We start from the raw sequence: 25549 nt of genomic DNA on the forward strand, positions 1-25549 counted from the left end.
ATAAACAACATGGTTTACTTCCCCCCACATGACTCCATTAAATCTTTAAACTAGGCTACCAAGTGGTTGAAGTGGGAATTAGCAATAATGCAATGTCACTTTCAGTATGTCATCGATGTGCGCAAAAACTGAGCTGAATTCCACAGAGCTATCTCACCCTTGATGCCAAACAAAGAGCTGGTTGCCTTCATCATGAGTAGTAAGATGTAGTGAAGCCCATGGTTTGCTTTGTCATTTCTAACCAAAGCCTTGAGCACATGAAGAGCTTGACAATGTCACTTAACCCCTCCCCCCCCCCCCGCACCAAATGTTCATGAGAAAATGTAACAATCATGGAGCAAGATGGCAGGAACTCATCTAGGGCAGTAATTGGTTAAACAGGCAGAAATAAAGGAAGAGCAAAAAGGTGGCTCTTCTGATGTGAATAAGGACTTTATTAAAACTGATGAAATTCATAAATTATCAAAAGGACTGAAGAATAAGGTGGCTATGTTTGCAAATGACATTCTAGATTTTGAAAATCAGGTCTATGAAAAAAATGGTTTGCTGCCCATATTCATTTCTATTTTAAAGATTCCATTTTTATTACTTCAAATGTTTTTGTACATATTACAACAGAAAGTATTCTGCTGCCTGGAATTTTGGACATTTCTTACCAAAGCACATGTAGTTTATTGGAGATGGGGTCTTTCCTGCAAATGTATCAGCTACTTACAGCAATAATGAATTTTTACCTGCCACCACTGTATCCAATTATTCTTTTGTACATCAAAACTTCAGGCATTTTACTAATATTCGTCGAGTTCCCACCTTTCGGAGCTTTTCATGTGTCAGAGTGCTGCTCTTGTATTAACATTCTGGACAAAAAGGCATTCCATTTTCCCCAAACTTTTATTTAAAAGCCCTAAACAAAGTTTGACAAAACATTTCCAAGTGGAATTACTCCACCAGGTGGACTGAAAGAGGTATACCACCAGAACTGCCACTCCCCACCCAACCCATCCCTTTGTTTACTGAAAAATCAGAAAGGGACAACAAGAGGGGATGCATTCAGCCCCTTATGGGGACATTTAAACTTGAAATCCACAATGTGGGCTTCAGTTGAATAGGACCACCATCCCTTTAATCAGAGTGGGTGCGTTCTCTCTTTCAGACCAGCTAAAGGGTGGTCGGATTGTTTTCTGTTTTTTTTGTGCCACCCTCAACATGCAGGATATAGAAATAAAGGCAAGTTCTGGGTTTTAACCAGTAGACCACGGTTTGTATTGAGCAAGAAACCAAAAAAAACCAAAAAAAATAAATGCAGCAATCCCCAGAGCATCAAGGGAAACCGTCATCATCGTCCTCGGCCATTTCCTTCGCAAATTCTAGGTCCTGCTGCTCACGCTCCCGGCGCTCCTGTGAAACAAAAGTAGCCATATGGTTTAGTGCAACATCTTTGGCATGAAACAAAACTGAGCTGTCCAATAGGCTGGGATTAAAGACACTTCCCTAAGCAGGGTTGAATTTCTACAGGACAATTTGAACAAGCACCAAGTCGTTCAGAGCCACTGACTTCAAATCAGGCTAGATGATGAATGAGAGATCTCCCAGTCATCCTGTTATTAACAGTTCTGCTCAGGTCTTGCAAGCTCAATGAATGTCCATATACTTGTGTGGAAATATGGTTAAGAGCTGGTTCTAAGTAGCCATTCCTCTCTTTTAAAATTGCTTAAGTAGCATATAATGACAGAGAGCAATTTAAAAACTAATGGCAGTGATGTTTCTGCAGAAATATCATGGAAACACTTTCTATGTGGTTGAGCTACCCTACACTAGAAAACAGCAACTGTGCTACTGTCAGTATACATTTGGGCTATCCAGGACCCAAGATTATGCTCAACTGTTCAGAACAGGTCAGAATTCATACACAGCCCCTTTCTTTTAGAAATAGGAATTGTTTTTGTTCCCATGCTCAATTTTTATCATTATATAGATCACTAGATTCAACTTTTCTTGGCACAAAAATGTACATTCTTATGCAGAGTGCGAAAAAGTGTGAATAAGATAGTAAAATTTATTTATATACCGCCTTTCTCACCCCTGGGGGAGAATTGGCAGTTTACAACATATTAACGGCAGAAATACAGTGCCCACATACATATAATAGAAAAAAATCATAATAACTAAACACACTAAAATAACTAAAAATACGGCACTGGTTTAAAAGGAACTCTTGGCCCAATAAAATATTTTATGAATCTAAACTATCTGGATAGGATCCAGATTGAGTCACACTCCAAGCAGGCCTGCTGAAATGAATGAGACAGATCAGTCATATTTAACTGAAATGCCTTTGATTTCAGTAGCTCTACATGCAAGTCACTTTGATTCAATTCAATTGTCGGATGAGTTTACCACTCTGTGCTTGAATAGTGCTGAATAGGGTTGTGTAGTGTCTTAAATAAACCGAGACACTGAGACTAGAACAGAGGAAGCCTAGGTAGTACCAGGTATTGCAGAAGTTAGTGGTGACAGAGAGAGACTGAGAGGACTGCTGGTTCATGAGAGGTTTAGAACTTAAATAATAACATCTCAGAGCCAGTTTGGAGCAAGTAGCTTCTTGTCGTCAGAGAAACCTACCTCTGCAGACTCCAGGTCCTTATTATAAGACTTCGGAGGGAACCTCATAGCCTAAAACAGAAAAGGAATTAAAGTAAGTAGAAAAAATGAAGCCACTCTCACAAGACACAAAATCTAGTACTTCTGACTTTACTATTGAAGGCTTCCCTAGCTAGGCTTCTTGCTCAGAACAACAGTAGATTCAGAGGTGCCCGATTTTGGAAAGTTACTTTTGGAATTCAATCTGCAGGATTCCTCAGTCAACATGGTTACTGGTGATACTAGGTAAGGTATTTGGGGGACGGTATTTTTTAAAAAGCAACATTTCTAAACCTCTAATAGTACAATGGCACCTATGCTGTCTATGTTCTTTTTGCATATCTCAGTGATGCCTGCAATATTATTAGATAAGTGTTCTTTAGCCCCACATGTTGGCCAGGTCATCTAGTAGGCTCATGCCTCTAGGTATGAGATTTAAATTCAGAACGTTTTGATTCATAATTTAGATACTACTTTACATTAGTTAAATGCTCCCTTCTTTTCTATCTGCCCGATAATACACCAATGTACACTTGTTCCTTTACCTTGACAGACATATTGTGAATGTCGAGGCAGAAGGAGATACGTTGGTGGAAGGCCAGTTGAGGTTCCCGTGTTGAATAGATGTCTGTCATTTCCTTGGACTGGATGTAGCCCTTCTCATGGTTGATGCTGGCTTCAATCACACCATCCCGAATGGCCTGAGAATCAGAGACAAGCACAGAACCCATTATTTTCCAAAACAACATCTACAGGGGAACAAATGCACATAATATGTCTTATTCAGCATGTGCTGGATGGGGTCACACTCCCCCTAATGACACAGGTTCACAATTTGGATAGCGAGTCTGAGAGATTAATTCTAGAGAAAGGCTCACAGGATGTATGGTTGCAAGCTTATGTTCAGAGCCACTCAGTATGTTATTAGTTCCTATGAGCTGATCCCACATATTAAACATACACAACAGCCTCTGAAACTTTGGGTTTGACGCGAGAGTGGAGTGGAGGGTTTTCTATCATCAAAGGTGTTAAAGGACTACCTTCAAGGGGAGTCTTGCCATTTTCTCATTGGGCCTGGTAACAGACAGTAGATATAGAGCAGTGGTTCTCAACCTGTGGGTAACCAGGTGTTTTGGCCTACAATTCCCAGAAATCTCAGCCAGTTTACCAGCTGTTAGAATTTCTGGGAGTTTAAGGATAAACTATCTGGGGGCCCACAGGTTGAGAACCACTGGCTTTCAGAAAACATGGTAGAGTGATAGGACAGCAGTGAGACTTTATAGCCTGTTTTGCTAAAAGAAACTAAAAAAATTTCTGTTCATACATTTATAGAATCATAAAAACAAAGGGTTGGAAGAGATCACAAGGGTCAACCAATCTGATCCCACCATGCAAGAAATGTAGTCTGGATAATTGGTTTCAGGAAAACAGGATGAAACAGGACTGTGATCTGGAGCATGATGGCCCAAATCCAGACAGCTTGCACTCTCATGAAATGTACAAAGGTAAACTGTCTAATAATTCAGACACAGAACATTAAAAACATAGATAGCAATGGAACTCCCATAGTCTGCCAAAGTGACAGTACAAATGGGAATTCTCATTCAGTCCAACTCTGCAGTCACCTACCTTGGCAACAATGAATTCAGCATCCTCTGGGCTATCCAGCTGCAACTTCTGTGCTATGTCAGCCAAGGAGATCCTTGAATAGGAAAGGCTGATCATGCGAACACCTGCATAAGGGATAAAAAGATAGTCCAACAAGAGTACAAAAAGCATCGATCAGATGTCTGTGATTTTTTGCTTGCTTCTTACTGCAGATTTTGCAGGAGTAGGGAGTTATTTATTGCAAGATTGTAGGGAGCCAAATGCCTCTCACCTGTCTTGATCACATTGTGCCTCAGGCGGATGATGAGTGTGTAAGTCCCATCTGCTTGGAACTTATCGCTAAACTGATCAAGGACTTGGTTGAACTTGGCCAGGTTTCCTGTCCGAACCGCTGGGAGAAGAATGCAAAAGAAAATAGAGGCATTTTTTTGTCACTGGGACTTTAAGATGAGCACAGATTGTCAAAAAGCAATGGGAGAAAACTGGAAGTAGGTTAAAAAGCAGCAAAATAAGAGAAAAGAAGACCAGATGAATTCTTGTTTAAGTATATGCTTATATGAGCAAAGAATACACAGAATCAGAGAACTGGAAGGGACTCAAAGATCTTTCTAGTTCAATCCCTTGTCAAGTAGTATAGACAACTGCTTCTTAAACTATGGGTCCTGACCCCAAATGAGGTCCCCTTAGCTCAATGTTGGTGGCTCCAAAAATTTGACAATAGTAAAAGTTTCTGAACATCACTTAGTGACTGTTTAGACATTTATGCGAATCTGTTGTGCAGTGTTTGCAGCGGACTCGGCAGAAGATGCTTTAGCTGTATTTCATAAAAAGAAATATCAGCCTGTTTAGCAAGGCTTGAAAAAGCTGATTTATTATCAATAAATGTTTATGTTGTATACTTTTGTAGGCCTATATACCTGGGTTTACGTAAAAAAAATCAGACTGAAGGGAGTCCCGAGTGGAAAAGCTTAAGAAGTCCTGACACAGAAAACTAAAGCACCCCCGAAAGACCTCTGCTTATACATTAGAATGCAAGGAAACATGCATGTTGCGACTCCAGGCTAATCCTCTTGTACATTTTACATACTTGGATTGGTTATCTCTGCATGCAGAATGGTTCTATCTATTTTGGTTTACTGATGGTGTTTGGAGAATGATGGAAAAATGGGTGGAATAAATGTACATCACTGCTTTGCCTGCATCCCCAGGACTTTGTATTACTAAAAATAAACACTGTTATACACTGGGGCTAAATGCAATTGCTGGTCCTAACTAGAGTAGAGCCATTCAATGAACTGCTTATGCAGAATCCATTGTTTCAATGGGTCTATTCTATAGGAACTATGTGTATGATTTAAGCCTTCATGCTTAAAATAAGCCACATTTAGAACACCTTTCAAACAAAACTACATGTAAAAATAGAGATGAACAAGATGGACTGTGCTTACACAAGGATTCTGAAATGTATATGGAAAACATAAATGTATTAAAGACTCCTCCACACACTTGCAGTTCATTATCCTTGCCCACTGTTTTCTTTGGATTGTTAAGTAGGGCCCAACTGCACCACTTACCCTGTGTCAAGAGGAAGTAGGGCATGAGGGACCTTTTCAGAGAAGGCTGTCGAAACTGCAGTCTGTCTGGGATCTCACCTAGCAGCAGCTCTACCACAATCAACAGCTTATGGACCTAGAACAGAGGCAAAAGTTGAATGTATTCTGCTACAATGCAGCCCACTATTGTAGAGCAGTGTGTAAATAGCAGATGTACTCCCTTCTAGTGTGAGCTCATAGCGCCACCTGGAGGACAAAACTTCTACTCACTGTCTGTTTGAAGCCAACAGCTGTGTGCTGTGGTGCTTTCCGTAGGGCGTTTGTCATGGTCCTCCGGGCTTCAGAATATTCCAGCTGGATGGCCTTGATGCGCCCTGGAAGGGAAGAGAAGGAGTGAAATGATGGTAATAATCCAAGGGTGTCTGGTGGGTTCTGCCCAAATGGTTTCTGCACTCCAGTACTAAAATTGGAATCTGGAGGGTGAAGACAAAGAGGTTCCTCAAAAAGAGGGTGTTGAGCTAGTGAGTATCATCCAAGCTGATCCTGTCAATCCCTACTTCCTAAGTGGCTTTTTTGAATGAAGCAGAGTGTACCGAGGGTTGGAACATTCAGAGGGATACAGAGATGCTTGTTTATAAAGCTATTGTTCTTCCAACTCTATTGTACACCTTCAAAACATAGAGTGTCTACAAATGTCACTCTCAACTTCTGGAAAAATTCCTTTGAAAAACCCTGCGGACAAATGTCAGCATTTTGGAAGAACCAGAAACCATCCGCACTGAAGCGATGAATCTCTGTCATTAACTTTGCTGGGCCAGGCATGTTTCCCAAAAGCTCGAGCACTACTTCCCAAAGCAGTTACTTTACAATTATCTCCGGAACAGAAAATGGAATATCAGTGAACAACAAAAAAGATTTAAAGATGGGCTTAAAACTAGCCTTAAAATTTTGATCTAAACACTGAGAACAGGAAGCCCTGGTTCTTGAGGATTCTAATTAGACGTCAGCTGTCACCAACAGTGCTATGGATTTTGAAGAGGCATGAAAAGAGGGTGAAAGGGAGAAACGTGCCAAGAGGAAGGAGCATCAAGCAAACCCCTGTCCTCAATGTGAAAGACCATGTGAATCCAGGATAGGTCTCCACAGTCACTTACGAACCCACCACTAGACTCTACCCTTGGAAGTCAATCATACTCAGCCATGAGTGATCACCTATAGTAGTATGTGACTTTTTGGTGCATGCACTGTATGGAAGTTGAAACGTACATTCAAAATGTTACTTTTTTGGTGAGGAGACCCCACAATTGCTAGCCCAAAAATAATGTATTCATATGTACAGTGCACAAGCTAATCACAAATAACTAACAGCTGCCACAATGAGCCAGAATGGTGCAGTGATTTGGGTATTGGACTCAACTTTGGAGACCAGGGTTCAATTCCCCACTTAATAATGGAACCTGACTGGGCTACCTTGAGTGAGTCACACTTTTGGCCACAAAAATTCTGTGATATTTTTGCCTTAGAGTCAGCATAAGTCAGAAATGACTTGAAGGCACACAGCAACAGAACGTCCATAATCCCCAGTCAGCAGAAACATTGGGCTGGGTAATCAAGCAATTTTGTGAGTCCAAAAATGTAATGTTTTCAAACTCAGAGCACAGGATACTTCAACTGCTCAGAGGATGCTAATTTTTGCAAGCCCAAGTCCAACTCATATACTGGCAAATATGAATTGTCCTGGTCAAAGGTACTCTATGACTTTAGTTGAACTGAACTTCTGTTACCCAGTTCTGTCATATATGTTACTGCATGTTAGGCAAAAACACATGAAATGATAAAGAGTTAATTAATCCATTTTTCATTTTTAGTATCTTTTCACTTTTTCCCTTCTTTTTTTTTAAACAACTTCAGCTTCCAGAACCCTCAGTCAATTTATCCAATAGTGAGGAATTCTGCGAGGGCTAGAAGCTATGCAGGCCTGTCCTCAACTATCAATGGGAAATGGAAGGTTCTCCACTACATTCTCTGGAATGCTGGGGATATCACTGCTAAGATGTTAATAAACATTTGCCTCAAATGTACAGGTAGCAGCTCTTTCTTCAAGTAATGTATGCAGAACAAATATTTTAATTTTTAATATACATTTTGTTGTTTTGTTCTGTGATTTTCTTTCAATCCAACATATGGAGTAAAATAACAATAAAATGCATTCTAAACTGAGAGCATTTGCAAGAAACTGCTGAAATAATTAGCACAGAGGAAAGTGTGGGCTGATAAGATGCCTCTACCAACCCTAAGAAGGATTAGAAGGCAGGCATTTTTAGTTACTCCTCTGTAGTCAAGACTATGATTCAATTAAACTTAAATGAAAGACTATTTGGCAAAGCTATACATTAACTGGGATGACCGTGTTAGTAATAGAAAATGGATTAATAAGGGTGGAATCCAGCATTATTTTAAAAAACAAACTCAATGTCTCTAATCTTAGGGCTATATAATATCAAAGATGGAGCAAGTTTGCTTTCTGTTACTTCAGAGACTGGAGCATGGAGTAATGAATGAAAAATACAGGGAAATACAGGAAAACATTTGAAAATACACAGGAAAATAAACATTAGGAAGAACATCCTAATTGTAAGAGCTGTCTGACAGTGGAATATGTTGTCTCAGAGTATGGCTTAGTTTCCTTCTCAGGAGGTTTTTAAGCAGAGGATGGATAATGATAAATCAGGATTGTTTTGATGGTGTGTTTCTGCATGGTAGATGACTGGACTAGATGGCCCTTGGGAGTCTTTTTTTATCTCTATAATTCTATGAAAGTAAGCTTGAAAATGCATGGGCAATGGGTATACTATCTCAAAATCTAAGTACGAGATCATCTGTTCTAAAAATGTCCTGCACAGAAAAAATGCTCCTTCCCTTTTTGCTACAAGAATATTAAATTCAGCAAATAAGCAAGTAATATGGATAAGCGATTTGGATAAAGGTATTTTACTTTTTTGAGCAAAAATTGGACATAGGCAGGACTCAGAACTCAATCTCATGTTTGGCTCAGGTTATCTGGGATCTTGAGAAGGAATTCAGTTCTGTTTCTCACCTGTGTAGTAGAGGTACCTGGCCCATTCATTGTTGTTTGCTTGCTCAGGGAACACTGACTTGGAAACCAGTTTTTCTGCCTGGTCATAGAGGTCATAATGAAGGTAATTTCTCAGCAGAAGATTCAGGAGAGTAGCCTGTCCATCCGCATCATGGCGAAGCGTTGCCGTCCTCAAGCGAGCATGAAGGAAACTTTGAAAAGAGAAGAAATGAAAACAGGACGTGTCAGTAAGAAAGCTTGAAAAAATAATATTGTAGAGGAAATAACAAGATTATGGCAACTCCTGGATGTTGCCAGACCTACCTCCTAACCACATCTAGCTTGTTCAAGAACTCATAGATGCGTGCATGGTAGTAGTAACATTTTGCCACCACCAGATCAAGGGCTCGGCGGTTCTGAAGACTTGTTTTCTGCATCAGATCATCCGAAACCTTCTGGGCCTAGAAGGAGGAGAGAATGAGAATTCATGCTACGACCTTACAAGTACTGATATACAGGGGACCCCTTATTGGGTACTTGGATTTTCTGCCTCATCTACATAAAATTCATCATTTACGTCCCTCACAGATGGAAGCTAGCCAGGCTGCCGAAATTATTCAATGAAACATAGGGAAACTACTAATGTCCAGGGTAACTCATACCAGATCACTGTAACAGATGAACTTGAGAGAGCTCCCCCAACTTGGCACTGAACATACAGTGAACATCAGTTTTAACTGTCCACAAACTGTGTGCATATGAGGAGATATGAATATTTGTAAACATGAAATTTAGTGGAAAGAGCTCATAAAATATTTGGGGCAACAGGTGCACTCAGAGGCCTGGGACCAAGGTCAAAGGTCACTTTGCATAAGACATTATTTTATTAATTTAAAATTGCCCACTTCCTTCCAAGCTTATTTCTACCTACAAAGTACACAGTTGTGTAAATGCATCTCTTACACCTGATATTAGCGCAGGAGTGCACGAACCAAGAAGTACTGCATGAAGATGCTATGGCTATAGTAGTATGACCCTATTGCTGTACATTTTTGTGCTTCCCAGTGCCAAAAATATACTCTCTCCAAAATGTCAACAACATGTGTTTAGCCAACAAGGGTTAAATAACTTCTTGTCATTTTTAAAAAAAACTCTCTGGACTTATAAAAGCTTCTGGAGGACATTTTTTTGTTTGCATCCTCAAATGGGGAATGCATTGAATGTCTCCTTGGGAGCCGATGTGACCCCTTAAGTCCTGAAAGTCATCAATTCTTATCTTAGCATATCATCTACAATTCTGAGTTGGGTTTGTACAGAGTGGGAAGTAATTTGCCAGATTTCTTTCCTACATTCTGCCTTCCTCTACCATCAGCTGGGAGTTGAGAAGGATGTGTTACCTCTTGATAGCGCTTGCTATTCATCAGATGGATGACCAGGAGCAGCTGGAGATAGGCTTCTACCTCTGGCAGAAGAGGAGTGGAAGCTGCCTTGCCTGTGCGGGGTCGGAACTGCAAGTCAGCTTCTGTGTCCATAGGCTACAAAAAAGGTAGGAGAGATGTGATTAGGTCAACGAGAGGCTGTGATCTGGTCAAGGAAAGGCTCTGATCCTTGCCTCTCTGCTTCTTACCAATTCCTCACCAAAGTCTTACAAAAGGCTTCACATTCAGCCTCTGGAGAACCTATGCTGCCCACCTATTACAATTCAAGTTAGTAAGATATGAAATATAATACTGGGAAGTATGCCATTGCTCCTCGAAGGTTCAAGAAGGTCTTCAAAGAGCAGCTGCAGAAGCCAAAAAAAGTATTTTATGAAATGTCAAGCCAGCCTCTGTGAGATTTCCCAGCCACCCCATAAATCCCTCCTGGACTTGCCTCTTCCAGGAAGCTGATAAGGAAGTCTCGCACAGCACTATTAGATGTGAAAAAGCCATTGATGGCCTTCTGGAGCACATTGGGGTTGAGGCGGCGGGAAGTGGATGGCAAGGCTCTCAGGGCACGCAGGACATAGCGTGGTTCCTTCCCAGAGACAGCCTTCTCCAGCTGCTTCACATGTTCCTTGATGTCTGCAATAGCCAAAAAGGAAGAGAAAGTTTAATGCAAACAGGCTGCACTATACTCCACCATCATCAATGTGTTTACCACTGGTTGGGGCAATTAAACATTGCAAGGCATCTTGAACAACAACATTAAACTTAAACTAAGCTAAAACCACAAACCCAATCCTGATCGATGTAAACTTTGTGCAAGAAATCTCCAGACTTTAAAACAACTGCTAAAAAGTTTGTATAGTAATGTAATGAAGTCTGTGTTCACCCTCTTCCTGTTCTAGATGTCATGACATGACTGTCTGAACTGCGGTACAGGCAGGTCAAGGATGAGAAAATAATAAAGTAAAAGAGGAAACGGACATTAGCACTGGGTCTTCCTGGAGGTCTGGGGTGAGATGCTGCAGAAAACACCTTGTCCTGTAGAAATAACAGGGCACTGTGAAATGGTCTTTTACAGACCTTGAAGTACAATGCAGATTTTTTTTAGCAACATATTTAAGAGCATGTAAATTATCGTCATTTGGTTTGCTTATCATTTCTACACTCTTTAATTCTATTATTCCTTTCCACCTAACTCTAAGGAAGGTGTTTTTGGTTCTCAGCTGGTACCTGTCATCAGTAATGGATTGTATGATGGCTAACAAGCTGAAGCTTAATTCAGATAATACAATGTTATTTGCAAATTTTCCATTTCAACCATCTTTAATAATTATCCTTTGAAGAACGCCAAGCTCTCTATGCTATATTTCAGAGGAAAGCATTGGCAAACTGTTGCCAGGCATTTTTTGGCTATGAATATCCTATGAAATCCTATGAAATAAATGGACTTGCTATAAGTTGACAAGTGACTTTAAGGCATACACATACATTCAATTTGATGAGAACTTTGTTCATACTGTTCATACTTTGTTCATACTTTGTTTCTCTCTTCATAACACTCTTCTGTGGCCTATTTGTAGCTTATGCTTTTTTAAAATAAAAGCAAGCTGATAGAGGATTTTCACAACAAAAGCCAAGCAACAAGCAGTACTTAATAGAATAAAACTAGTCTTATAATTAGATACCATGTTACAAAGATTGCTTTTGCAAACAAAGTCTCTTTCTCTCTGGTGTTTGAATTCAATTCAAAATTCAAATGCAAACATTTTGTATTTGAAATTGCACATTGAGCATTTCTTATTTGGAATTCAAAATACTGTATATGCTAGAGTATAAGCCGACCCAAATATAAGCCGAGGCATCTAATTTTACCACAAAAAACTGGGAAAACTTATTGATTCGAGTATAAGACAATGGTGGGAAATGCAGCAGCTACTGGTAAATTTCAAAAACAAAAATAGATACCAATAAAATTACATTCGTTGAGCCATCAGTAGGTTAAATGTTTTTTTAATATTTACATAAAACTGTAATTTACGATAATAAAACTGTCCAACTCTGATTACCTATATACTCTAGTATAAGCTGACCTGAATATAAGACGGCCAGGACCCTTACTTGAGTATAAGTTGAGGGGGACTTTTTCAGTCCTAAAAAAGGCTGAAAAACTTGGCTTATACTCAAGTATATATGGTACTCCAAAACTGCTCATATGTGTGTCTGACACTAAATTACTGTTACTTTATATTGATTCAATAGGCACAAACTTTGTTTTATGCACATTATTAAAATTAAAAATATGGTATGAAAAATTACCTTCAGGCTTATGTATATAAGATGTAGATAGAACATAATAAATTTCATGTTTGGGTGGGTGTCCCATCTTCAAGAAGTATATGCGTGTATCTCAAAATTCAAAATAATAAAAATTAAATAAAAACCCCAAACATTGATCCCAAGCATTTAGAGTAAGGGAAACACAACCTGTGTGATGAAACGGTTCTGGTGAGTCTTAGGAAAGGAACCCCAATACTGCAGTACCATACATTGAGGTTCCCTTTTACAAGTCTGAGAGTTGAAGCGCTAGAGCTCCCTGATTGAAATTCCTAAATACTTCATGAAATTACAAACCCTAGGATTATAAAGTGGAGTTAAAATACTTCAATTGTGCAGTGTGATGCCTCACCTACACTACCATATAATCCAGTTTCTGAATACAGATTATCTGCTTTGAACTGGATTTTATGGTAACAGCGCTCCATGCAATCATGCCGGCCACATGACCTTGGAGGCATCTACAGACAATGCGGGCTCTTCTGCTTAGAAATGGAGATGAACACCAACTACCAGAGGTGGATATGACTAGACTTAATGTCAGGGGAAAACCTTTACACCATGTAAAATATACAAATGTTAAAACAGGATTAAATATGCTGATGCTTTTATGTTAAGCCACTTTGGAGTCTCCTTCAGGGGAAATAAAGCAGAGTATAAAAATATAATAATAATAATAATAATAGAAAAAAGTGGAAGCCAAATATGATGCAGTTTCTTCATGTTTTTATGATACAACCAATTAGGAAATGATATTTATAACCCAGGAATTAAAATCATGTTACATAGTGTCACTGACTGGCATCCCTCTCTTCTATATATATATATATATATATATCCCACTTTATCTCTCCATACGGAGACTCAAAGAGGCTCACAATTAAAAACATTACAATGCAACTTAAAATATACAAAAATACAATAATAAAACAGTATTATCATTGGGTTGATGTGAGTTTTCTGGGCTGTATGACCAGGTTGAAGAAGTATTCTTTCCTGACATTTCGCCCGAAACTATGGCAGGCATTCTCAGAGGTTGTGAGGTCTGCTGAAAACTAGGCAAGTGGGGTTTATGGAATGTCCAGGGTCGAAGAAAGAACTCTTGTCTGCTTGAGACAAGTGTAAATGTTGCAACTGATCACTTTGATTAGTATTGGACAATCTTGCAACTTCAAGCTCTGGCTGTAATCAGGTCCAGCTAACACAAAGGATTCCCCCAGGCAGTAAGCAACCAGACATCAAAGCTACAAGGCTATTCAATGCTAATCAAAGTGATTAATTGTAACATTCACACTTGCCTCAAGCAGACAAGAATTCTTTCTCCCTCCCTTGACATTACTATTGCAATACTGTAATAGCATCCCTTCACGGAGGCAGCCATCTTCCCTCAAAATGCTGTTATGTAGTTAGGGACCGGCTGCCAGGTATCTCACCCCCCCTCCCCTAAGACAATCCCCTCGCCCATAATGTAGTCCCGCCCACCAATTTGAATACCTGACTCCTCTGGCCAATAGGAGCGCCTCGGAATGTTCGGCAGCCACGCCCTCACCTGGGCCATACCACAATAGGATACCCCCCCCCCCCCATTCCTGGAATGGTTCATTCCGTCCTCACCTTCGAGCGTGACGGCGTCCAGCTCGCGCTGCGACTTCTCGGCCGAAGCGGGCTCGGAAGGCGCCGCCGAGGCCTCCTCGTGCATTTCGACGTCGGCGGTCGGCGGCGGGGGCTGCGGGGGCTCTGCGGGCGGGGGTTTGGCCTTCTCCTGCCCGGCGCGGCGCCTCGAGCCGCCTTCCTGCTTCATGGCTGCGCTTCTCACACGCACCGGCTACCACCGTGACAGAGCAACAATCGCGGGGGACGACGGGAAAAGACAGGCAGGCTCAGGGAGTCGACGGCCGAGAGAATAGATAGAGCGCCGAGTGAGTGGCTCGGCTTCCTCCAGGCGAGGAACACCATAGAGATTAGGAAAGATGTTTACGCATCACACGACTTCCGGTTTCCTTTTGTGAGGGGGACTATAGAGGTAGGAAAAGTTGAAAGAGGAACGCCTTCCATGACTTCCGGGTTATTTTGACGTCACAATCCAGCTGCACTGCCCAAGCTAATCCCTCTGCCATGCTACCGTAGAAGTATTATTATTGTGTTGTGGAAGGCTTTCGTAGCCGGAATCACTGGGTTGCTGTGATTTTTCCGGGCTGTATGGCCATGTTCCAGAAGCATTCTTTCCTGACGTTTCGCCTGCATCTATGGCAGACACCCTCAGAGGCGATGAGGTCTGCTGGAAACTAGGCAAGAGGAGTTTATATATCCACGGTGGGAAGAAAAAACTCTTTACTGGGTTGTTGTATGTTTTCCGGGCTGTATGGCCATGTTGTAGAAGTATTCTCTCCTAACGTTTCGCCCACAACCTCTGAGGATGCGTGCCATAGATGTGGGCGAAACGTCAGGAGAGAATACTTCTACAACATGGCCATACAGCCCGGAAAACATACAACAACTCTGTGATCCCGGCCATGAAAGCCTTCGACAACACATTAAACTCTTTACTGTTTGAGGCAAGTGTGAATGTTGCAATTGGCCAGCCTGATTAGCATTGAATAGCCTTGCAGCTTCAAAGCCTGGGCTTAATGGCATAAGTAGTCTGACCCAAACAGTCTAGGGCTTAATGGCGTAACATTAGAAAATGTTGACCATTTCCGCTACCTTGGCAACATCGACACTCAAATACAACAATGCCTGAGTTCTGCGAGTGCAGCATTTTTCTGAATGAAGCAGAGAGTGTTTGAGGATCGGGGCATTCGTAGGGAGACCAAGGTGCTTGTTTATAAATCTGTTGTTCTCCCAACTCTGTTGTTATTATTTATTTCCATCCCACTTTTATCCCGGATTGGGACTCAAAGCAGCACACATGTAAAAAGAAAAAACATAACACACAATTGAACTGCTGTGGCTCAAAACTATGGAACACTGGGAGTTGTAGTTTGACAAGGAACCAGCACCCTTTGGAAGGGAAGGCTAAAAACCTTGTAAAATGAAAACCGCAAAACATCTTCAAAGTTTTAGATAAATGCTAAACAAGTATGTGACACAGGATATTCATGCATTTAATAGAAAAATAATAATAAAACAAATTCAACAAATGGGAAATGCAGGGTACTGGAATCAGAAAGCTCAGCAGAATTGTTAGATGAGACTATGAGATATAAGTTAATTTATCAAATGACCATATTAATTCTAGTATTACAGTTCCTTTATACATTGTCTTAGTGTCAAATCCATTGGAAGTGATTGATATGATTGTGACGTGTGAGATATAGATTCAGGTTGAATATACCTTATTCAAGGTGCTAAGATAAATATTTTGGATTTTTTTCCAGATTCTGGACTACCAATTGCAGGATATATGTATCATAACAACAAATATTGGAGATGGGTCTAAACAAGCATATAAGATATTATGTTTTATGATCATCTTATACATATAGCCTGAAGATAATTTTATACACTACAGTAGAGTCTCACTTATCCAACATAAACGGGCCAGCAGAATGTTGGATAAGCGAATATGTTGGATAATAAGGAGAGATTAAGAAAAAGCCTATTAAACATCAAAATAGGTTATGAATTTACAAATTAAGCACCAAAACATCATGTTATACAACAAATTTGACAGAAAAAGTAGTTCATTACACATTAATGCTATGTAGTAATTACTGTATTTACGAATTTAGCACCAAAAGATCACGATATATTGAAAACACTGACTACAAAAATGTGTTGGATAATCCAGAACGTTGGATAAGCGAGTGTTGGATAAGTGAGACTCTACTGTACTTTAATATTTTGTGCTTGAAACAAAGTAGGCAAACAATAGGAAGCAAATATGTAACTATCACAGAGACCAAAGCAGACAATTTTGAATTTTTTGGATAATGGGATAATCAACCTATACATCAATTTGGAAAACCATAAACATAGAGAATTTTAGAAGGCCTGAAATATGTCTGAAAAGAAGGCTAAAAAGTGCAAAGAGGGTTAGAGAGTAAGGCTGTATATATAGTAGAGTCTCACTTATCCAATATAAACGGGCCGGCAGAATGTTAGATAAGCGAATATGTTGGATAATAAGGAGAGATTAAGGAGAAGCCTATTAAATATCAAATTAGGTTATGATTTTAGAAATTAAGCACCAAAACTTCATGTTATACAACAAATTTGACAGAAAAAGTAGTTCAATATGCAGTAATACTATGTAGTAATTACTGTATTTACGAATTTAGCACCAAAATATCACAATGTATTGAAAACATTGACTACAAAAATGCGTTGGATAATCCAGAATGTTGGATAAGCGAGTGTTGGATAAGTGAGACTCTACTGTACCTGTATGCAGGACAATACAACCCTATCCGTGTTTTGTTCAAAACTAAGCCCCACTGAAGAAGGATTGAAAAAGGTTACTTTTCTGAACTGCAGTTTGCCAAACCTATGTTTTGTGGGAGTTGCAGCCCAAAAGAATTTTTTTCAAGCTTGGAAAAAATTGGACTTTCCCAGATAAATGTGTACAATTTAATCATGCATCATGATTAATTAAGTTGTCTTCTGAGTTAGAAGATTGAGCACATAAAGAACCACATACAATGGCACCAAAGCTTCAGGCTCTCCTGTTCCAGTAAGATGAGCTTCATTTTTCTGAATGGTCACTCCACTCATTTCAATCATTGCTCCTGTTATAATCATCTCCTCTTTAGGTAAGAGCTGGGCATCTGCAGTAAATTTCATTTTGTCGTTGCTTAGAATATTGCCTAAAATGTTCTCAACCTTTGAAAACATAAAAGAAGCAAAATCAAAGCACACAAGTCAAAGTATTCATTGTTTAAAAAACACCATTGTTATTCTCTGGAAAAATTATAGCATACTGCCATGTATCACAATCTGAATATGGAACCTCTTTTCCATAGTTAGCTCTGCCAGTGCCAAGATATTACTCTTGCTGAGAAGCTAGCAACTAGGGGTGTGCAATTCATGTAAACGTACTGTTTTGGTGTCCTGATTTTGGTGCTGCTGCCCCCCCCCCCCCCCATTCCGTTTTTTGGGAGCTGTTTTTCGATCTGGCAGCCAAAAAATCAATTTTCTCAGCGGGAAAATCCAGCCCTTTGGTGGCAATGGGAAAAACTTCCTTTCTGTCATTTTTACGGCTATAGGGATGAAAACGGCTACACTTGGAGGACATGTTTACTACTACCAGCCCTGCCCCCCCCCCAAGTTTCAAAATGTTTCAGTCATGCCCTGACTTTTAGGACATTCTTAAAGTTTCTAGAAAAAAAACACCAAAAAGGTGTCTTGTAGGACGATCTGATTAAGATTCAGTAGTACCTCTCCCTCTCCCTCTGGCTTTTGCTCACCTGAAAGCCTGGACACTTCACCTAGCAGCACCCACACCATGGCTACAACACCTATATATATGTGTGTGTGTGTGTGTAATTATATATAAACTGGATGCGGGGAGGCTCAGACACAGAAGCCACCAGAAAAATATGAGAGAATCAAAGCATCTGGGTTGTTTCCCCTAATATTCTTCAACTAGACCTGGGTTAAGGCGTCAGAGTTAAGAAAACGTTTTTCTGGGGTAGTTTTCTCTAATATCCTTCAACTAGGCCTGGATTACGGTATTCTGTGCACATTCGGGAGAAGCCCTACAAACCACTCTAAACACCTTTGCAGAAGCATACGAGAAGCTCGGACTCCCATTGAATATCGAGAAAACAAAAGTTCTCTTCCAGCAGTCGCCAGCCGATCTCTGCAATGCCAGAAATACAGCTTAATGGTGTAGTGTTAGAAATTTTTTGACTGTTTCTGCTACCACAAAAGTCAACATTGACACTGAAATACAACACAGGCTGAGCTCTGTGAGTACAGCATTCTTCCAAATGAATCAGAAAGTGTTTGAGGATCTGGACATCTGTAGGGATACCAAGGTGCTTGTTTATAAAGCTGTTCTCCCAATCCTGTTATACGCCAGCAAAATATGGACTGTCTACAGACATCACACTCAACCCTTGGAACGATTTCATCAGTGTTGCTTCTGAAAAATCCTGCAAATCTCTTGGGAAGACAGGCAGACAAATGTCAGCATGCTGGAAGAAGCAAAGACCACTAGTACTGAAGCGATGTCCCTCTGCCATCAACTCCCCTGGACTGGCCACGATCACCATCTCCCAAAGTGGTTACTATACTCCCAACTCAAAAATGGAAAATGGAATGTTGGTGGACAGGAAAAGAAATTTAAATATGGGCGTAAAGCCATGTGATCTATTGCGGCATGGAAAAAAGGAAGCAGTGCCCATGTCGTTATGGCCAACTGCAAGAGCTGAAACAGCTCTTTTGAAAAATGGATCTGTGCACAGCCCTTCTAGCAACCATATTATATTTTAGAAAGGCACAGGTATATGAAACTTTATTACATTCATAGACCAAGGCACAGGTATATACAGAAGGCTCATATGAACGGATGCTCTTTCGCATCACACAGTTATAGCACCATAATTCCACTTTAATCAGCATGGCTGCATCCCATGGAACATGTCTGGCAAACATATAGGGATGGTTTGATTAGCGTCCTCACTTACCAGTTCCAGCTGCATGGACACAATATTTTTCCCCACAGATTCTTCCAAGAGCATCAATTGTTGTTCTTGCAGTTCTGAGAAAGAGAGCAAAACAATCAATGGAAGGGAAGGGTTCCATACTAGCACAGAATGGCTGAAGCAGGAAGCTGGCGAGATTATTCTTATTAGCTATAAGTGCAGAAAGAGTCATAGTTTGCTCTAGCATGCTGAGACATGCAAACAAAGCGAAGGCATTATCCAGTGTTCTTTTTCACTGACTTGTTGACCTCTCACAATAGTAACTGGCAGTGATTGGGCAAATCTGTGAGAAACTCTAGGAGAATGTGCCCTGGGTTACTTGCATGCTTTATCATTAAACAGATCTAGATGACCTCCAAGAGGGCAGTGGGAAATTTCAAGCAGTTTGAGATTTGAAATTCAGGACTTATCTGCAAGATCATCATCTGTACAACTGTACAATCTGTACAACTTACCATCTAAGGCTTCAAGAAAATAGACAACTGCCTCTGCAAGTTCAGTGATGATGACTCCACTGCAATCTTGTAGATTCTCCACCAGATTTTGCAATTCTGGCTCGTCTGCCTTCAATTTGCATTGGCCAGAGACTTGAAGCGCCTCCTCCAGCTAATAGTATAAAGAAAAAATTACATGGACTAAATGCAGGGATTTAGTGGCACACAAATGAAAGCATGGGTCACTATGCGATGATATTGGAATGAAGAGCATAGAGGAGTGGGAGTGATATTGAAGATGAATTTGGTTTGGTTCTGTTCTTTAAATCGTTCCTCATGTGAGAGGACTGCTGAAATATGAAATAGACAGCCACTGGCTAGTTTTAAGTTTCCTGCCAAAAAGATTATAAATCGGATAATCGCATAAACATTCCTGCCAATAAGATTCCCTTGAAGGATGTATAAAGGGGCTTCCATGGAATACTATTCTGTAAAAGAGCAGCAATGGCTGCTATGGTGCAGAGAAGAAAATCTGCACATATTTCATCCTCCAATGCAAGAACAAAACAGTTACAAATGTTTTCTCTCCACTGCTCTTTTATTCTTTTTCATGACATGTTTCAAATTGTTTTTAATACTTGCATTTTAATAAAATTATAATGTTAACCCTTAGTCCCAGGTTTAGGGGAAAGGCAGCATTTTTTTTTTTAAAAAAAAAGACTGTGATAGAAACAGTAATACTAATTTTTGCAATTATTCTTTATATATGATGATTTTATTTTATTTTTTACCAAAATTATATTTACTGGACTTTGCATGGAGAAAAACACCATTACCTTAATGCAAAGCATTTTGTGTTAAAAGCACAATGGTTTCAAAATGAAATTGTTCAATTTTAGGCAAAAATTGTTTTTGTGTGTGTGTGTGTGGGGGGGGGGGGTGTTACAAGTTAATTTTTTCGTCCTGAAATGCTCATAGTTAAGGACAGGGAAGATATAGGGAGTGAGAAAAATCTACCTCTAGGAAGAGAAATTCACTCCTGGAAGAGTTATCATGGAGAAAAGGTGTCTCCACTGAAGCTTTATCACCAATCCTGGTTTTCACAACAAGCCACATTTCTCAAAATGCAATTATCACAGGGTCAGAAAATGAAGTGAAATCTTCTGAATAGGAGCAGAAACAGCAAAACAAAATCCACAGGGTTCTTAACCCTTCCCTGTTTTGGAGCAACACTTTAAAAATGTATCTGTTTCAGCTTACATACAAATTCAAACCTATAGAACCTATCTTGTTCATAACATCGGAACTGCCTGAACTGACTGGAGAATAATAGTTTTGTAATCTGGGCTGTGTAACAAGTAATAATGCTCAAGTTTGACAATGAGAAGTGGATATCAATCTTGATTTTTTTCTAAGTATAACATTAAGCTGGGAAGACACTAATGGGAGAGACCCAGAAAGAAATATGGCAAAGGATTTGTGAAGGGAGGGTCAATGTGCTGGAAACAAATGATAAGGAAACCCTTAGGCCCAAAGGAAGGGTCTAACGCACCATGAGATTTTCCTTACCTGGAATGCTAGCTTTTGTAGAAGATCCTTGTTCCTCATTACAGCCACAAAGCCAGATAGAAACAAACCACGCAACTTTGCAGATAAGAATGAGAACTGTTCACATTCCACTTGAACCTCCATCCACATGTTTTCCTTACTGCTCACTGTAGTCACAGATAAAAGGAATAGAAAGCTCAGGATCAGATGCTATAAACCCATTTAAGGAAAATGTACCCCAGAGCTAAATATCTGATATTACTGGTATTATTTCATGCTATTGAAAATACTGTATTTATTTCACCACGCGAACCCAGCATAAAATGTTCTCAGCACAGAGCACAAGCACAAAGAGTTGTCTTACTGGTAAAATTAAATTCCAGATCTTTTAAAATAGGACAGAGTTATTTCTTGTATTGAAATAGGTTAATATTTGATTTAGAAGATCATAGGAGTGTCCAACAGGGCATCTTCAGAGGCTATTGCGGCCACAGATAGCTCTCTCAGTATCCTGTGTTTGACTGACATCATTCACCTTGATCAGTGGTTCCCAACCTATGAGCTGTGGCTCAGCAGTGGCCCATGAGAACAAAAATCCGGTCCGCTAACCTCCTTCCTCTTATTTTATTTTATTTCCACTCCTTTCTCCAGAGCTCCAGATTATTAAATATGGTCTTCTGTGGGCGAACAGATGGTGACTAATGGATGACATATGTTCTGTATCAGAAACTAGAGCTGATGTGGTCTATCCAATGCAATTTTCTGCATCAGCACCCCAGATAACCAAACCGAATCTGAAGTTGACCAAAAACTGATTTGTAACCCTTTTGGTACTAATGTTGGAGATTGGTCCCTGGTCAAAATGGTTCCTGGTCAAGTGGGACCTGGTCAAAAAAAGGTTGGGAACCACTGACCTTGACAGAAATGGGCAAAGTGAATGGCACAAATTCTTAATGTATTCATTTTGAAGCCCATGGATGTTTCAAAATGTTTTAAATCACATCCCCACCACTTCTTGGCACATGACTATCAATACAATGATTTGATGCCACTTGTTAGGGATAGTAAATTATTTTCTGCCTTTGAGTATCAAACTAGAAGATCATTCACAGAAATGATAGCAAAATGTATGCCTTTCCTTTCCCCTGAGCATTTTTAAAAATCTCACCCTACAGAAATATGTATTATTTCAAAATCCCCATATTTCTTGAAATGTTATCGCCATGTGTTGATATGTTCAGTTACAAGCCAAACAATGAACTCAGTTAAAACAGTGGTCTTCAATTGATTCATTTCAGAGCTTGCATTAAACTTTGACTTCTGAAACATGAACTCTACTTACATGTGCAAGTTTCTGGCTCTGGTTTTATTCTTACTATGGAAAAAACAAGCATAATAAGAAAAACAGTCAGGCATATAATTCATGTGATTGGCATTAAAACAGAGTGTGAATAGATCCTACCGAATTTTGGTGGAGCCCAAAGACCTTCTAGTGCAGTATTGCTGAAATGATATTTTTAGCTGTGCACTTTTGGAGTACAAAAAAAAAATGTCCAAAGCACCCATGGACCCCTCCCAAATTGCTTAGTGTGCAGTACAATGGGTTATTTGCTACTTTTTTTTTTTAAAAAAAAACCATCCAATTTTCATCTTAAATGGCTATGGAGGCTGTATTATACTACCACGCCTGAGCTTTATTTCCTTCCCCAGCATAAGAACTGCTCTGTAAATGCCATGGCACCATGAGTGTTGTGGGTCACCTCCCCAACTGAACACATAATGTGAGGTGAAAATCTCCCCCAGCATATCTATGCACTCACACCCCTTCTCTCCCTCCCATCATTTACCTTGGGGAACAGAGTTGTAAATTTTGCCATCACAGACCACAGAACTTGTAGCTAGAGAGAAAAGGAGAGCAGTGAGTTGTGTTGATGTGATGAAGTTTTGGGGAGAGGGAGAGGGAAAAATGGATAGACCCCTACTTCTGTTCACCACCGTGGCAACCGGGTTGTCTCCTGTGGGAGCCACCATATTGACAGCCTGGCAGAGTCCCATCCCGCAGCTTTCCCTCTAAGCCCAACAAAACAGGAAGCCCTGTCCCCTTAAGATAATTTGCAGCAGGGTCCCTTGTTGTTTCTGCTCCCTCCTCACTGGGCATGTGAGTATGCTTCGCTTAGACCTGTCTGGAGGGGTTTCATTCACACATTCCCATTAGACAAAAGGCAAGGAGAGTCATCTGATGTATCTTGTAAGCACCTCCCACAGAGAGGTTTCCTACAGAAAGGAATTTGACTGTTCTATCATTATCTATGTTGTGGTGACATCTAAGTTATTCCTTTATCTCATTGGACTGCTCTAGTGCTGTATTCTACTTTTAATTGCCTTGTTAGGATGCTGAGTTTCATAGTTTAGTGAGGCGCAAGAACTCCCTGGATAAGATTTCACAGCTCCTCTTTATAAACTGCACATTCCAGAATTCCCTGCTAGTTAAAATAGAATCTTCTTTCTAGCATTTGTCCCACACATTTGCTGGGTCTGTGTGCTTGCTTCATGGTCCTATCGGTCGCGTCTCTCATGGTCTTACTTCAGCCATGTTGCATTTCAAACAATCAAGACAACAAGTTTTAGGTCTGTCGCGTGGCTTGGCAACTGCAACTTCCATATTCAGTGCGGTTTTAGCCACTGAACCCTCATCACTTTGTTGCACATGTCCAAACCATCTCAGACGGGATTCCTTCATCTTCTTGGCAATTGGAGCAACTCTGAAGATGGAGTGCACTGTATTGTTTGGAATCCTATCCTTCACAGTAACACCCATTGACCACCTGAACATCCACATTTCCACAGTGTGCTTAGTGGTTGGCCAGCACTCAATGACATAAAGAGTGACTGGTATCACCACTGTCATGTAGATTTTCGATTCTAGGTGGATTGGGATCTTCTTATCACACATTACACCTGTTGTTCCACTTCATCCATGTGGCATTTACACGTTCATGAGCATCCGACAGTGCATTGCCGGTGGAGGTGATCTTTGAGCTGAGATATTTAAAGCTGGTCACTTTGTTGAGTGACCAGTGTCATTGATATTGATGGAGCCGTCCTCTACCATTGGTCCACATTCCATGTACTCAGTTTCAGGTAGTTAAAATGGAATATAGTGCTACTGATAAGGATATCAGGTAGCTGTGGATCTTGACTAAAAAGAGTGTGTGAGAAGTATCAACTGGTTTAGAATCCAGCAGTGATAATATTGATGAAAGCTATCCCAAGTCATCATGTTGTTCTTATGTGTTAAAGACTTCAATTAGCTACCAATATGTTTCCAGGTGTAATTTTAAATGGTGGCTTCTATTTTTCATTAACTAGGTCCAGATCAAATTAGCTTTAAGATACCACATATTTATTTATTTCTTTATTTTTCAAACTTATATGCTGCCACTCCCCTAGGGCTCGGGGCGGCTTACAAGAACCGGCTAAAATCAACAATTTAAAAACATCTTAAAAACATCTTTAAATATGAACTCCTATGGAAATTGGCTTCAACTACTTTCATTTCAGACTAAAATGACAAATGGGACTACCATTTATATGGCCTTCCCACCTTCTCATTTCATTAAATTGTTTTAAATTTTGAAATGCCTTTTGTCTGGGGCAAAAATCTACAATACTGGTTTAAGGAATCAGATAAAACATGACATTTGTCTCTCTGATGTGTTTCTGGAAGAATGCTGGCACTGTAAAACCACTTCTATTAATGTGTGAATGATATTGAGAAATAAAATATTGAATATTAAATCAATTTTCTATATTTTGCTTACCTGTTTTGATACCCGAAGAAAACCAAGTTCCTGATTTTTCATCTGAATAGTAGGAAATACCTGAGAAAAACCAAAAACAATTTTCATAACTGTAATTAATATGAGTTTTGAAAATGAACATTTGAGTACATACATTGCTAATAGCCTTCTTAATTTGAAAATGACACCAGGGCAGGAGTAACATCCAAAAATAGGTTTAAATCTATTAAGCTCTTATGTGGGACCAGAAGCAAGTACAATTGAAATCAATTGGATTTACTTCTGTGTAGACAGCATGATTAGGTATTTTAGTATGACCATTTTATTGCTTTATTGGTACAGGGCAATGGATGTCAATGGCTCTACAAGCCTGTTTTGTGACAAATTACAAGCTCTTGGGTGAAAAATCAGCAATATTGTCAGAGAGTAAGGGATTCCTCCAGATCAGAAAGTAAAAACAGGTGGCTTGAGAAAGGGTATAT

The 25549-nt window shown here is 39.9% G+C and overlaps 2 protein-coding genes across 4 annotated transcripts in view; both read right to left on the reverse strand.

Moving 5' to 3' along the window:
- Positions 1-872: 872 nt before the first annotated feature.
- On the reverse strand, positions 873-14580 carry psmd3 (proteasome 26S subunit, non-ATPase 3). The gene is made up of 12 exons (XM_003222447.4): positions 14253-14580; positions 10750-10940; positions 10275-10412; positions 9202-9338; positions 8899-9089; positions 6072-6175; positions 5823-5937; positions 4520-4639; positions 4270-4373; positions 3186-3341; positions 2623-2673; positions 873-1398 (listed from the first exon to the last, which is right to left on the reverse strand). Exons 1-12 carry the CDS (start codon positions 14437-14439, stop codon positions 1321-1323), a joined length of 1572 nt encoding a protein of 523 aa, XP_003222495.1. The 5' UTR covers positions 14440-14580; the 3' UTR covers positions 873-1320.
- A 1141-nt stretch (positions 14581-15721) lies between these two features.
- The window catches only part of LOC103279239 (gasdermin-A), a 37918-nt gene continuing 28090 nt past the window's right edge, over positions 15722-25549 (reverse strand). For 2 of the 3 annotated variants that reach the window (XM_062983996.1, XM_008113344.3), the window contains exons 6-12: positions 25089-25148; positions 23115-23165; positions 22610-22642; positions 21289-21434; positions 19741-19891; positions 19268-19341; positions 15722-17459 (exon numbers count right to left, since the gene is read on the reverse strand). In XM_062983996.1, coding sequence (XP_062840066.1) covers positions 17229-17459; positions 19268-19341; positions 19741-19891; positions 21289-21434; positions 22610-22642; positions 23115-23165; positions 25089-25148 — 746 coding nt within the window. In that variant the 3' untranslated portion in view covers positions 15722-17228. The remainder of the gene's footprint in view (positions 17460-19267; positions 19342-19740; positions 19892-21288; positions 21435-22609; positions 22643-23114; positions 23166-25088; positions 25149-25549) is intronic. The other variant, XM_062983997.1, reaches the window with a different exon arrangement.

The sequence above is a fragment of the Anolis carolinensis genome, chromosome 6 (assembly GCF_035594765.1).
Source record: "Anolis carolinensis isolate JA03-04 chromosome 6, rAnoCar3.1.pri, whole genome shotgun sequence".
Lineage (NCBI taxonomy): Eukaryota > Metazoa > Chordata > Lepidosauria > Squamata > Dactyloidae > Anolis > Anolis carolinensis.

Bases quoted from the DNA above. Each gene is read 5' to 3' on its own strand.
- psmd3 (XM_003222447.4), bottom strand. From the start codon at position 14,439: ATGAAGCAGGAAGGCGGCTCGAGGCGCCGCGCCGGGCAGGAGAAGGCC. The intron at 5,938-6,071 runs GTGAGTAGAAGT...CCTCTGTTCTAG, and splicing joins CTGTTGGCTTCAAACAGACA to GTCCATAAGCTGTTGATTGT. The intron at 4,374-4,519 runs GTGAGAGGCATT...TCCCTTATGCAG, and splicing joins GCACAATGTGATCAAGACAG to GTGTTCGCATGATCAGCCTT.